Consider the following 14130-nt stretch of genomic DNA (forward strand, 5'->3'; position numbering starts at 1 on the left):
ATTCCTTACTCCATTCAGCTTTATTCTCTTTGACTCCAGCAAGGTAATTGAGCCACTTCATTTCTTCTCCCTTGCTGCTTCAAGTTACAAAGGAAAAGAGGGAAATGAGGCGGACATTATAGGTTGTCTTTAGCCAGAGGCCTAGCATCTGAAGTTCAGGTTGGCTTAGTTAGCAACTCTTCCCAAGGCTCCACTTTTCCTTCCTCAGTTTTGGTCCACAAACGTTGGGGTGTTGCTATTCTTTAGAGTGTCAGGGAATCAGTGTTTGCAGAGAACTTCATTCTGCCTTGATAAGCAAAGAGCGATACCTGGCTCATTACTGAGAGTTTCAGTTCACTGCACATCCCAGCGACTGGGGTCATAGTCTACATGTAGGAAACAGTCTTCAGATGGATTTTCAGTCTCTCAGCCTGTCTTCTTTAGGCCCTGCAACAGTGGTGCCCCATTTCATACCCATGGGTGGCCGCCACCCCTGAGTGTGAGAACTTCACCCAACCATACAAGTTTTGCCCAAGTATGTAACTTCCTCAGGTTTCTGGCTTTGCCCTTTGCCTCTTCCATGAGCGGGGCCTTATCAACTCTTTCCTTAATGTGACCCACCATTGATGTGCAATGGAAAGTCTCCGCCCCGTGACCAACAGCACTTGGATAGACTCCCCGTCTTCGCCTGAGAGCTGAGATTATTTTAGCAGCCTGAAGGGATGCTCAAATATGAGTGGATCTTCAGTAAGGCCCACAGCATGGATGAGAGAATTATAAAAATAGCTGGTCACCTACACTAGATGTGATGATTACGATCATGACCATTCTGCCTATCTTTATAAGTAAAGAAATTGAAGTTGACATATAAATTGCATTTCAAAGGGCATGTAACTCCCAGGTTACTGCCTGACGTCTGTAGGGCACCTGCACACACAGTACCTCTGTAGAGCTCGGTAACGTCACTGAGATCTCTCAAGAGCCTAATAACTTGGGAAAGTGACAAAGTAACGTCCACGACAAGAAATCATATATCCATTTCATAGATAAGATCTTATGACTTGGTTAAGTCTAGCAAGTGATGCTAGATAGAAAAGTTTTGAAAGCTGTTTAGAAATTTGGAAGCATCACATAAAGCAGTGTAATGACTCTAGTGTTGTGTGTATGTGTGTGTGTGTGTGTGTGTGTGTGTGTGTGTGTGTGTGTGTACGCACGCATGCGTGGCCATGTGCTTCTCATCAGTTAGTATGGCATTTACCAATCTAACGTTGATCTCTCTGGGTGGTAGGATTATGAACAATTTGAATTTTCTTTTTGCTCATTTTATGTATTTCCTGCATTCTCCTTATAAATTTTCCATGGTTTTCTCTCTTTTTACTTCTTTCTTCTAATTGAGCTAACATATTTCTATTACATATTTTACTACTAGGAAAAACTCATTGTACAGGTTTATTCCTGAAGGAATCTTCTCACTTTTTTAAAAAAAAAACATAATTTTGTTCTTATTACATGCCTGAATATTTTATTTTTAGAGTGATATTTAAAGTCATTCAAAAACATCTTTATGACTTTTATTATTTGGTGGGATCATAGTTTCCTACCAAAGCCTGCTGAGCTAATTCCTAAAGCCACCATGTAGTGGTAACAGTGTAGTAATGTCCTTTATTACCTAGAAAGTGTTTTCAAAACATAATGGGTCAAGGTTCTGACCTCTTTCTACCACAATGTCTAGATGGAATAAAGAGGCCTTGGCTTATACTTATTTATCTGCTTACACAAGCCAAATGTTCCTCCAGCCTTGTGGTATTCTGTTCCATTCTAAGCCAGACGCCTAGTACAGAAGACATAAAAAGGGAATGTGGAAATTTGCTGTTCATTCAAACACATGGTGCTATGGCTCATTTGCAAGTGAGGGATTAAACCGTTTTGTGGTGTTCCAGTTGGAAGTTCTTGGTCTGAGCATTAGATCCAGAAGTATTTGGATATTTAGTGAGGCAGGTCCCAAGGCTCAGAGTCCTGAAGGAAGGGCTGAGCCATCTGCATTTCATCCTAGAGAAGGTATCCAGGTAGACGGTTTGGTGGATCCGTAATCTGGTCATCTGACATCACGGACCTTGTCAGACCTGAGTTCCCTGGTGAAATCTAAAACCCCATGCACGCACTGCTCTCCTCACTGGTTCGAATGTTCTTCCTCCAGGTCAGAGCATCCAAGTCCACCGCTGCCTTTTCTTGCAAGAGGCTTGGGGGCCGCATCTTCAGAGAGGCACCTGTGCTCTAGATAACCATCTCTGAATAGACAAGGGGAGAAGCTGACTCTGTAATTTGAGGTTATGCCAGTATCTTCATATCTGAGGATTGTGTCCAGAGCTCAGTTTTGAAGCTGAAGAAAAACCCGTAAAGCATCATTTGAACCAAATATTCGGGAAATACTTTCCCAGCTGATCTAGTGAGGCAGCCTCAGCTTTCAGCAATGGTAGCAGCTCTTGAAAGGATACCAGAGAGAACCAAGACTTGCTTAGGAACAGAAGATAGGGCATTTGCGACTACCTTTTGTCATAGACTGGTGTTGTCCATGCTGGAAGGACTTGGTTTACCATTATACAAGGGGAGGCTTGGCATAGTTACAGCAGTTGATTCTCATTTAGAGTCCTTTCACTCTTGGTTTAATATTCACATTGGCAGGTTCTTCCCAAATAGGCTTTGCAGCTTCCATAGTATTTCGTAGAGCCTGGTGTATTATACTGGGCTCCTCTTACAGTGCTGCTTAATGAAGAATTTGATCCATGTTGGCATTTCTCTAAAGGGCTTTAGTTACTGAAGTTTACAAAAGCTTTCTGGTTTCACATATGAGTGAATCCATTCTTCAAGAGCACCCGCCGGGAATGAGCACAGTAAAATAGTAGGAGGGCTGAACTTGGGGTTAAGGAGAGCTTGATTCAAACTAGTCTTAGGACTCTGGGCAAATTTTCGCAGTCTTGTAGGGTTGAAGATTAAATGAGATACTATATAGAGAGCAGTTATTATTTCTGCCACAGTAAACTCTCAAGAAATATTCTCTTTTTCCTTAGTGACCACCAGGGATGTTCTAGAACAGTCTTATTTGCATATGTTATATTGGAAGCCATATGCCATAGTTCACTCTTATTGAATAAGCACAAAGTGGATAGCACTTGTCCCCATGAACTTACTTCCACCAGCTGACGAAATCTCTTCTTTGAAAGCTCATTGTACCATAGTCATCTCCTTTCCTCTTTCTTGTCGAGACTCCATGAACCTGAGCCTAACTAAACCCACCTAGAATAAGGTATGCAAAACACAGGTAGGTTACTGTTACTTCGGGCTCCCCACTCTACTAAATAGTCTTAGCCTTAAAAAGAAAAGGCTGAAATATCTAATTTTTGTTTCTGTCATTCAATGCTGCTTAATCATTTTTTTAAAATCTCACTGTGTGGTCAAAAGAGCATTAAAATGAACAGAAATCTAAGACCAGAGTTGGTTATATTCCATCATCAGTCTGTTATCAATTTGTGTTACCTTCTGACCGTTTCTCATACACGTAACATTTGAATATTGATTTACAGTAACGGTAGAAATAGAATGTTGTGTTTTGCAGGGTTGCTTATGTTATTACCATACTCCACCGCCGCCCCTTTGGTGAATTCTCTACTTCCCCTCATTTTCTCCCTCCCTCTTTTAATCCTAAATGCTGGTCTCTCTCTGCCCCTCACTTCACTTCACCCCCAGGCGAATCAGTGTTAACACACTGGGTCACATTTGCCAGCACCTTTATGCTCATACAGACACCCACATACAGCACATATACTGTTATCTGCTGTGGTTTTGTTTTTGACAAAAAAAAAAAATGGGTTATACTAAAGTCGGCTCTCTACAACATAGTTTTTGCTACATGAACTTTAAGATCACTTTCAAGACTTCCAGTGAATTCCAGTGAAGCCTGAGGCAAGCTTGAGCTTTGCATGGGCCAGGCTCTGACATATGAGCCCAGTTTCTATCTGCAGTGAGTCCATAATATCTTCAGGAGTGTCTCGGAATCTCATTTTTGGATGAGGCTGTCAGTGTTGAGTTACTATAGCATTTGTTTTCCCATTTTTCTCTCAAGCTATGTTGCAGGTACTGATAGGTTCACAACCTTCCATTCCTCAGGTTAATCTTAGTTCCTCAGTGGCCATTTGATATATTTGTTTTTCTATTACCGTAGTCAGTGATGCCCTTGGAGAATCCCCATATGGATTTCATGTGGCTTTTGTGCTTTTCTTGGGCACATCTTTGAGCTAATATTCTCAGTTCTATATATCAGAGTGAATGACAAAAGGGCAGTAGGTCTAAAAAAATTGTATACAGTAGCCTAGATATTTGCCAGCCTAGGAGCCATTTCAGGAATGATGACTTGCGTTTTATTAAATGGAAGTAACTCTCAATTATATGGTGCATTTTCCTGACTACTGAATTATGAATACCTATTGTCCCCCATATTCTCTCTCTTCTTTATGGCTTGAACACAATACCGCTTCACCAGAGGGAAGACGTCAGAATGCAGAATGGCGTTCGTGCCAATCCATCTTTCCACTTCTAACCAAAGCTGTTGTCAGAGGGGGAAAGAGTCAAAGCCAGGGATGGAGTCTAACAAGAAAAGAAAGCGATATTGCCTTTGTTATCCCCTTTCTGTAACTCTGAAAGGCATTACAAGTAACTTTCAATTAAAGAAGCTCACCAAGGACTGAGCTGCTTGGATAAAGTTAAACCACAGATCATCTTAAACCCTTCCTTCAGTCTCACGTTTAGTGGGACTGCAGACATCTTGCTTAACCTGCCTGTGCCCCAGTTCTCCTGCAGGAGCAAATCAAAAGCACATCTGCCCTTGCTATCTCCCTGGAGTCCTAACAGCCAAGTGGGATAATATATAACAAAGCACTTGAGTGAACAAGCAGATGCACTGTATACGAAATGGAAAAGAGGGACTTGCAGGCACTGTGTTAGGTACTAAGGATGCAGCCAGTAAGGACACATCTCAGGATTTTATACAAACTACTCGTGTATTATCCAGCAACTCGTTTTCCTGCAGATGTTAATGAATCTTGACCACGTGCATTGTCGAACTTTTGTTTGTAGTTGTGCACCGGTCACCTAAAAACAAGTTTAGTTCTTTTATCCATGGCTTTTACTGATGCACTGAGAATCCTAAAACACCCTGGGGAAGCATTGCCCCTATATCAGAATGGAATGAGAATAGCATCAGCTTGTGCTGGGCTGTCCTCATCTTCAGATGAATTACATGACGAGAAAACCTAATATTCAACAATCCAATCCCAAGGGCCTTAACCTTTGGCACAGCTCAACATCCGCTGTGGACCTTCTCAGACCATAGCAGGACCAACCGAGCATCTTCCCCAGAGGCCCTGAGTCAAGAGAGGTACCATGGGTGGTTGCTGGGCATCCGCACTTTTTTCTTTTAATTTCTACAAGAGGTACTGATATCAAAATCTGAGATTCATTGGTTTCAAAACCAATAAACTATGGGAGTTAATTATTACAAGACAGTACATGTAATTTCCTGTTGCAACTCATATTTCAATCTACCATCATCTACCCTGAGCTACCCCCTATTTAGCTTCCCAGAATACTTGGGCCTCCTTCCAATTCACCCTCCGTATTGTAACCAGAGTGATCTTTTTGAATTAAAAACATCATGCCATCTTCCGCTAAACCTCCTCTTAAAACACTTTAATGGCTTCCCACTGCTCTTAGGAAAAAAAATAAAAATCGGAAACTCAGCCACAATTCCTAAAATGTCATTTTCTCCCCTTCAGTCTAATTTCATAAAACATTCCCACTCTGTCTTTATCTTCAGCTTTCTATGACTGTACCATTCCCCTTCTGCCACAGGGCCCTTGCACATCTGATTCCCTCTGTTCTTTCTTTCCTTAAGGTTATCTCAGCTCAGATATAACTTCTTCTGGGAAGCTTTCCTTGAAGTTCTCAATCAGATCAGATTTTTAGCTCTCTACCTCTCCCTACTGTAACTTACAGCACCGTGTACTTTCTTTCATATCATCCCCTGTAAAAACGTTTTATTTATCTGTGATTATTTCATCTGTCTCACTTAGTAGTCCATATGCTCATGAAAGCCCAGACCACATCTGTTTTGCTTGGTTAATCTACTTACCATCATTTTCCCATGTCATGCCTGACACAAGATAGACACTCAATAAATATCTGCCAGTTGGTTGGTTGGTTTGTTTAATGAATAAATAAATGAATGACCAGAAAGCCAGTTAAAGCAGGGCAAGTGTGTCTAATCGTGGTGACCTAGGACTTAGGCTTGCTTGCCTTTGCCCTGTTTCTGTTCTCTGAAAGGAGTTTTGGCATCCCTGTCTCAGATGACAATTACAGCCCAAGGAAGTCAGAAGCTGATGACTGATGAGCCCCAAAGAGATGCATTGACAGCTGTGTTAGGCTCATGAAACACCTGAGAGCCTCTGAAAGCAAAAGCATGGCCTCTAGTATGTTCCACTCGAGTGGGCACAGCTCCAACAGCAGGGATGAAATCTGCTACCTTGGCCCCTTGGTGCCCTTGTCTCCTGGTGCAGAGAACCAAGCCCAGGGACCTGCATTCACATTAGGGAGAGCGAGAGTGAGAGCTAGAGAGATCTTCCTATTACCTGACCAAGTACCCTAAAAGCATGACTCCTCTGTGAAGGCAGCCCTACTGATGCAGTCATCCCCACACTGTGGCTCCCTTCTTTCACCTGTTCCATACACAGGGAACATTGTCATGAGTGGATAATGAGAAATACTCTCAGGCCAAAAGACCAGCATGACAGACAGTGGACATCCAGACAGAACTTGGGAGGAGTTTTAAGTCGCTGAAAGAGGTCAAAGTCCAGGCCCACAAAAGCAGAGTGGTGAATACCAGACAGAAAGGGCAAGGCTGGGAGACTCAAGCAAGGGTGGCCAGAGTTGGACTTTTCTCAGCTGTGTGGGTAGCTGCTGTCACTTGTGGGGTCTGAAGTAGAATCAGCCGAGATGTGAGTCTCCCCTCTGTGCTCTTACCAATGGTGACCCTTGCCTGATGACCACTTTGTCTCCACAAAGAACCCTAAACCTCTCTTTCTTTCTCAGTCTCTCTCTCAATATCCCTCCCTCCCTCACACCCTCCCTCTTTTCCCTCCCTCCTCACTCTCTTTTTCCCTCTCTCCCTCCCCTCACTTCCTCCCTTCCTCCCTCCCCTCTCTCCCTCTCTCCTTCTTTCTCCTTCCCTCTTCACTCTCTCACTCCCTCTCTTTCTGGGAAATTCTATTGCTCGTTTTATTCCGTGGTTAACCCAGTTAACCTGAACTTCCCTCATCTTTCCCTCAGACCCTTGTCCCAAATGATTTTAAGGCGGTTTCTTCCTCTGTGCCTATACCTAAGGTTGGCCGGCAGCAACTCTTGAAAATCCAGAAAACATGGGAGAACTGACCAGAAACAGCACTGAGAAACTGACCAGTCTGATTTGTGCAAATGAAGAACAAGTGAGCAAGAATAGTTGACATTTATATTTATTAGCGAAGGGAATTCAAGTAATTGCACAATGTCTGGGCTTGTGGGTGATTTGTCTTGTGGTTCCGAGGGGAGTTTCTTTCTCCCACCCGAGGGGAGAATTCTTGCTCATGTCCTCCCTGAGAGTTAGCTGCCCTGCCGTGTGCCCCACACACAATGCTTGGCTGGGCATAGATCAGAAGAGTAGGTCACAGAGATTCATAGGATTTGAACTGCTTTTCCTTTCCCTGTGAATTAATCTTTTAAATGTCAGCATTTTAAACTTGGCCTTTTCAAAAAATATGATACCATATGAACCTTACTTAATCAAAAATACTTTTTTTTTTAGTTCAAAGGGTTTTTGTGTGTGTGTGTGTGTGGTTTTTTGCATTTTTTTCCTTTTTTTATTTTTAGCTTTTTTCCCTGAAAATGGGACAAGCTAACAAAACAAACAAGAAAAACTTAATAAAGGATGGACTGCATTCAGGAAGGAAGCTGGTTTTTATCTAAGAAACTTTGTTCCTTAAGAATCTCTACTGTTATTCCAAAAGTGTTTTCTTACAGGCATGGGATTTTAGAAAGCAAACTTTTATCTTCCCTCTCCTTGCCTCCCACTGGGAATTTGGATTTGTATGATTCTAATCCAGCTGTAAAAGGGGGATTGCGTGCCCTTCACAGCTGCGTGGTTTTGACAGCTGTGATTTGGTCCAAAATTTTACAGAGGACTAATTAACTCACATGTCTTACAATGACCCTTCGGGTGAAGACAGGTAAGATATTATTATGCCCATTTCATAGATGAGGTAACCGAGACCCAAGGAGGCTGAATGACTTGGATGAAGTCATGCAGCTTGTTAATGGCACCCTGGGATTCAAGCCCGAGGAGCCAGCTGTGCTTCACGACCTATAATGAATGACACGCAAGTCCACAGACATGGGGTCAAGTCCTAGGTCTGCTGCTAACTAGCTGTGTTAACCTTGAACAGATAATTAAATCTTTCTTGACCTCAGCTTCCCTACCAGTAAAATGAACAACTGTGGCCTGTTTTTCTCTCCCAGCTAAGATTCTGTGAAGAATAAAATGATATCATTTTTATAGCACAGAATACTGAAGTATAAAAGAATTAACCATCATTATCTTAAATAATAATAGCGCTGAGCCCAATGTCCTATCTGTCAGGTATGAGACAAGGTGTCTTTTATCCTTCCTCTAACATGGTTAGGGAACCAGGGATAAGAAGGGAACTCGGGGGTCCTGAACACACGGAAAGAGGTCTGTAACCATGTCAGGTAGGCTGAATCTTGAAAGGTGTGTGTGTGCACCTTTTATTCATGGGGATGATAAGGGTATGAACAGATCCCTCAGAGAAACTGAGTATCAAGTTGGAGCTGATCATCAAACACTTAGTTTTCCAAACCTTGAAACGTCTGGTGGTCGGTGCCCTTCAGATTTGGAGAACGTCCATCCTGGTAAGCTCCCGTCTGCCGGGGAATGTCACAGGGATTCTGTGGAACGCAGACAGATGCTCCCAGCTGTAGGAGGGAGTCTGCCGCTAGCCCTGAGCCAGGGACGGCGACAAGCCCCAGCCCCTGGAGCAGAGGCAGCAAGCACCGACCCCCCTTCTCTGATGGGGGGCTGTTTTTCAGGGTGACGTCCAGAGGACACTCATCCAAGTGGACTTCGGTGATGGCATCGCAGTGTCTTACGTCAACCTCAGCTCCATGGAAGATGGGATCAAACACGTCTATCACAACGTGGGCATTTTCCGAGTGACCGTGCAGGTGGACAACAGTCTGGGCTCTGACAGCGCCGTCCTGTACTTACATGTAACTTGTATGTTATTACTGTTGTTGGTTTATGACATATTTCAAATGTTATGTCCTTGTAAAGTATAACCCAGAGTTTCCTGTCCAGAAGCAGCTCACCAGTGATCTTTAAGGGACAGGGAAGGAGAACAAAGAGAGCTGAGTGGGGAGAAAGTAAAGAGATCAGGGTGTGGAGCTTGAATACCCTAGACTTGGTGTTGCTTGTATTTGTTCCCCGTGCCCTTACCGTGCCTCTGGCAGGCGCCTCCGAGACAGCTCCCCTGTGTTGGCGCCTGGGCCCAGCTCTTCGATTGCGTAGGAGTTTGCCTTCTGTTTGTTTTTTAGTCAGAAACGTTTAAAAACTATTCCCACGTACGGCTCAATCTAACACATTGAGAATTAGCACAAGTGATGGAATCTCTCCCCATCTGATTATTCTTCTCCGCCCATGATACGTCTCACTGTTATTTATGCTTTTAGACTTTTGCTCCTTTTTTAAAAGTGTTTCTGGGCTTTTATCTGCGATGTTTGGTGTTAGATGGAAGGTGGTGTCAAGGGAGGGAAAGAGCTGCATTGAGAAGTAGTTCCAAGAAGTGTTGAAGCATTTGTCCCATGGAGGAGCGTGAAGGTGTACTAAGTATGATGAGGTCACGACAGCTCCTAAGTTGTGTGTAGGACAAACGTGTGCCATGAACGCCTCTGGTGGCAGGTGTGTGGGTATCCCCAAACAGGCTGAGGACGTGTTTGGGTTGCTACAGAAATGCTTTGCTTTAAAATGAAAGTAGCTCCGTGAAGCCCCAGTGACCTAATGGATGAGGTGCTGGCCTTCTAAAACAAAAGCAACTCCTTTTACGAATGGCCTTGTCCAAATTAATTCTAAATTCTAGGCCAAGAGCGTTAAGGCTGGGCAGTATTCCATGCCTCCCACCTGCCTCTTGCGCACTGAACTGAGTATAGAATATATCAACTAGAAGCCTCTTTTCTTAAGCTGCTGTGGTCCAGGGGGAGGACAAGACTATTTAGGGATTCCCAGGGTGATTGTTCATTTCTGAGGATTCCTGCAGTATCAATGATTCTTGAACTTTCTCTCCCACACACTCATGACAAAGGTGCTTTGAATAAACACATCCTCCCTTCTTTGGATTCAAGCAAAGTTTTACAAGAGTCCCAGTCTGCACACTCCTCCTGCCTTTTTTCAGCTAAAGTCTATTAAGCAATCGCTATGCGCCAAGCCTTGTGCTAAGCAAGCTCTTTGCATGTATGATCTCCCTTCTCAAAACAACCTGATGAAGTAGGCACTATTAGAAACCCTTCTTTACAAAAAACAGTGGGGGCCAGAGAGCTTGAATAATGTATTTGAAATCGCAGACCTGCTATCTGGCAAAGCCACGCTTTGGACTCACGTCTACCCGTCTCTGGAGTGCCAGCTTTTGATCCCCGAGGTCATTGTCAGTGCCGTCAGTGATGGGACTTGTCTCCAGCAGCCCTTGTCCCCTCCACTCCTTTGCAGATTGTCCCAAAGGAGGGTGAGCACCTCGCTATACAACTGCATAGGTTCAAGGCACATTTCAGAGGCTCCCGTCCTGCTGACGCCGTGGCAGCCCCTCCCTGCACCAGACTGTCCTTATGGACTTTCCGGAGTTGCCTCTTACTAAGAAATAATCTTCCTTGCTAAGGAATGGTCAGAAAATCTCTCAGAAATACATCACAGACGTTGGTTATTGGTAGCAAAACTAACTTACGACGCAATCGCCAGAGCATTGGCTGAGAATGGCTGCCTGCCTAGAAGCCTGTCGCTTTCCGTGGCTTATTCTGTAAGGGGAGGGTTTTTGTTTGAAAGCTGCACTCCTGAAGAATTACAGCAATTTTAGTCCCTATCTTGTATAGGGATGAAACGTCTACCACACTCTAAGCACGTGTGAATACCGATTTCAAATTCTGCAGCTTTTCGGGCTCCGTGTCTCAGCCTTTCCCATAGATCATCCGTTCCTTGCCCTTCTGGTCACCCTGTGGATTCGTCCTCGCCCCGAAAAAGGATCATATCCCTTGAGGCTAGCTCCCTGCCCTGGCCCTCTGCCAGGTTTACTCAACCCTGGGAAGGAGAACAGTACAGAGATCAAAGGTCGCTAAAGCCAGGACTTCTAAAGAAGGAACCTTCTTTGTTCACTTTTTTTCCCCTTGTTAGCCTAGTTGAGTGGCTCAGCAGTGTGACTTTCCCCTTAGTGGCAGATGATTTGTAAGGGAAGTTTTGTGCTCTGATTTTAATTTTGTTAGGCTCATCTTGGGTTCAGTGTTTGGATAAGCGTACCTCATATAATGGAGCCCCTTTCTAAGCCTGACCGTGGGCATAAGAATTAACTCTGTCGTACTGACTGTATTGAAGCAGGACTGTCTTGCCTGACTCCTCTGCCGTGACAGGCATGTCTTTCCGATGGAGAAAGCAAAGGTTGGAGGACTTTCTCTTTGACACTATTTTACACTAAGAAGAAGTCAGAACAAGACCAGAATTGATCAGCCCTCCCCCAAATCTTAAACCTGAAGGGGATCATGGCAGTTTTTGGTGCTACAGTCCCGGGGTCTTGGGGTGGGGGTGGGGGCAGGGGTGTATTCTCCGTAGAACAAACACACACACCCTGGCCTGGGTTAGGAGTGGTTAGGCGCAGATGCTGGCCTGAACTCCTGGCCAAGTCACTCCATTTCTCTGAGCCTAGGTTTTCTCCTCTTCACATGAGGAACGCACATCTTGTTTCTCAGAGGTTCCGTCAAGTAAAATATGCTGTGATCTGTCAGCTGGTAAGGCTTGCTTCTCCATCATCGCAAAGTAGCACGTGTGTTTCTACTTAGTGGGTTCGGAGCAGAAACTCTTAGCCCAGTTTCCAAGCCCACCCTCTGCCCCTGTCACCAATACCCCTCCGCTCTGCCTGGAATTCTCCCCCACTGCCTGACTTGATGGCATACTCTGTCTACTCTCCAGGTCAGAAAGGAGATTTGATCCTCAAATCAGAGGGCTTTGTTTTGTTTTTGTTCTTTTAATATGGATTTGTAAAGGTCATCAGAAACAAATGGAGATGATGTGCCTGCGCTAATGTTCCCAGGAGTGGGCCAGCCGTTCTCGCTGGGAGGCTGGGTAATCTGTTGTAGCCTGACGGTTGGAAAGTCCTTGGGGATAGGATTTACTGTGCTCTGCTAGTTTGCGAACTAACGAGACATGTGGTGCAGCCAGCGTTGCCTTCAGCTGGCGGGGCAGGGGGTAGAATTTAGAGGACATGCAGATTTCTGCTCAGAAAACTCTCCCATCTCAGCCATTCTTGCAGAAAAAAAGTCACTGAAAGCTGTGCAGATTTGCAGAATGGGAGGTTACCAAAAAAAAAAAAAAAAGGAGAGAGAGAGACAGGTTTTCTAGTTCTTCCCAAATCTCTCCAACTACCTCTGTATGTAGGTGCCTTTTCAGATGTCTTTTTGTGCCTATCTTAGGGTAAAGTGATCATTTTCTTGAAAACCTACGCAGCTTTGCAACTTTTCACGTGATTATTTTATTGACCAGCAAATGTCAGACTTGAGTTTTGTAAAGTGTGGTTTAACAGGTCACCTGCCCCAGAATTACATGATAAAAATATAGTGTCCTAGGCCTCATCCCAGACCTGCTATATTGGAATTCCTAAAAGTATGCATCATAATCTGCCTTGAACAGATTCAGTATTATCCTTATGCACATTGAAGTTTCAGGAATTGTGTTTTAGTATCTCATCTTTATACTTTGAACTACTTTTATTTCTTCTGGAGGATTTTTAACATTTCAGACAAACAGCAATGTAATGCATACACAGTATTTAATTTGGTGGTCAGATGGGGTCTCTAAAACAAATGGCAGAGGCAGTCCAGAGCAATCATTGCATGTGTGCATGCACGTGCACACACACACACACACACGCACACACACACGATGTTCAGCCTTACAAACATCAGCTGCTTTCTGTAGCACATTAGGGCTAAACAAGAAAAGAGGGAGACCCAATTCACACAAGTAATTTCCCAGTTCCCTCACCCACCTTGCCAGGAAGATTCATACGGAGTGATGCAGCGCCACCTGCCGTCCCTTTTGTGCATCACAGGCACCTGTCTGATGGAGCCACATCTGCCCGCTTGTTCAGCTCTGGATTTCGTGCAGCCAGCCAGCTGGGAGCCTCCAAGGGCTGGAGTGTTACCTCCGCAGCTCGCTTAGTGCAGACTGCACCCTCTGTACGTAGAAGAGATGCTTAAAAGATAGGCTTTGGAACAGCAGGAACTAGGTGTGTTCAACACATGAAAACAGGGTGGGAATATGAAAGGCAAATTGCGCACATTTGAATGAATGTGTCATGTGTATACATGCAAGAATGAACTCACACGAACACACATAGGCATGCTTTAGGGCCTACAAGCCAGTGTGCTGGCTCCCACTCTTTCCCTCCATTTCTCCCCTGCAGCCACTTGGGCTTTCTTGCTGTTCCTCAAACATGGCAAGCAAACCTCCTCCTCGAGATCTTTGCACTTGCCCTGCCCTCACCCTGGAGCATCACCAGGAGTATGTGGTGCACTCCTTCACTTTCTTCAGGTCACTGCTCACATGTCATTTCTTCTAAGAGACAAAAACAGCACTCTACCACCTACCCCTGCTTTATGTGTTCAGTGCCCGCCTCCCCCAATAAGACATGAGCGCCAGCAAGTAGCAGGTGTCCCCAGCACCTAGAATAATGCCTGACATGTGGCAGCCCTCTGAAGCTGTTGAATGAATTAATGACCACATTTCACAAAGAAGATTCCATT

The 14130-nt window shown here is 44.4% G+C and overlaps 1 protein-coding gene across 4 annotated transcripts in view; it reads left to right on the top strand.

The window, feature by feature from the left end:
* The window catches only part of SORCS1 (sortilin related VPS10 domain containing receptor 1), a 483023-nt gene that overhangs the window by 423735 nt on the left and 45158 nt on the right, over positions 1 to 14130 (top strand). For all 4 annotated transcript variants that reach the window (XM_045803063.2, XM_087862723.1, XM_045803062.2 and 1 more), the window contains exon 19: positions 9166 to 9352. In XM_045803063.2, the coding sequence (XP_045659019.2) occupies positions 9166 to 9352 (187 nt within the window). The remainder of the gene's footprint in view (positions 1 to 9165; positions 9353 to 14130) is intronic.

The sequence above is a fragment of the Ursus americanus genome, chromosome 6 (genome assembly GCF_024610735.1).
Source record: "Ursus americanus isolate L20-20 chromosome 6, mUrsAme1.1.p, whole genome shotgun sequence".
NCBI lineage: Eukaryota > Metazoa > Chordata > Mammalia > Carnivora > Ursidae > Ursus > Ursus americanus.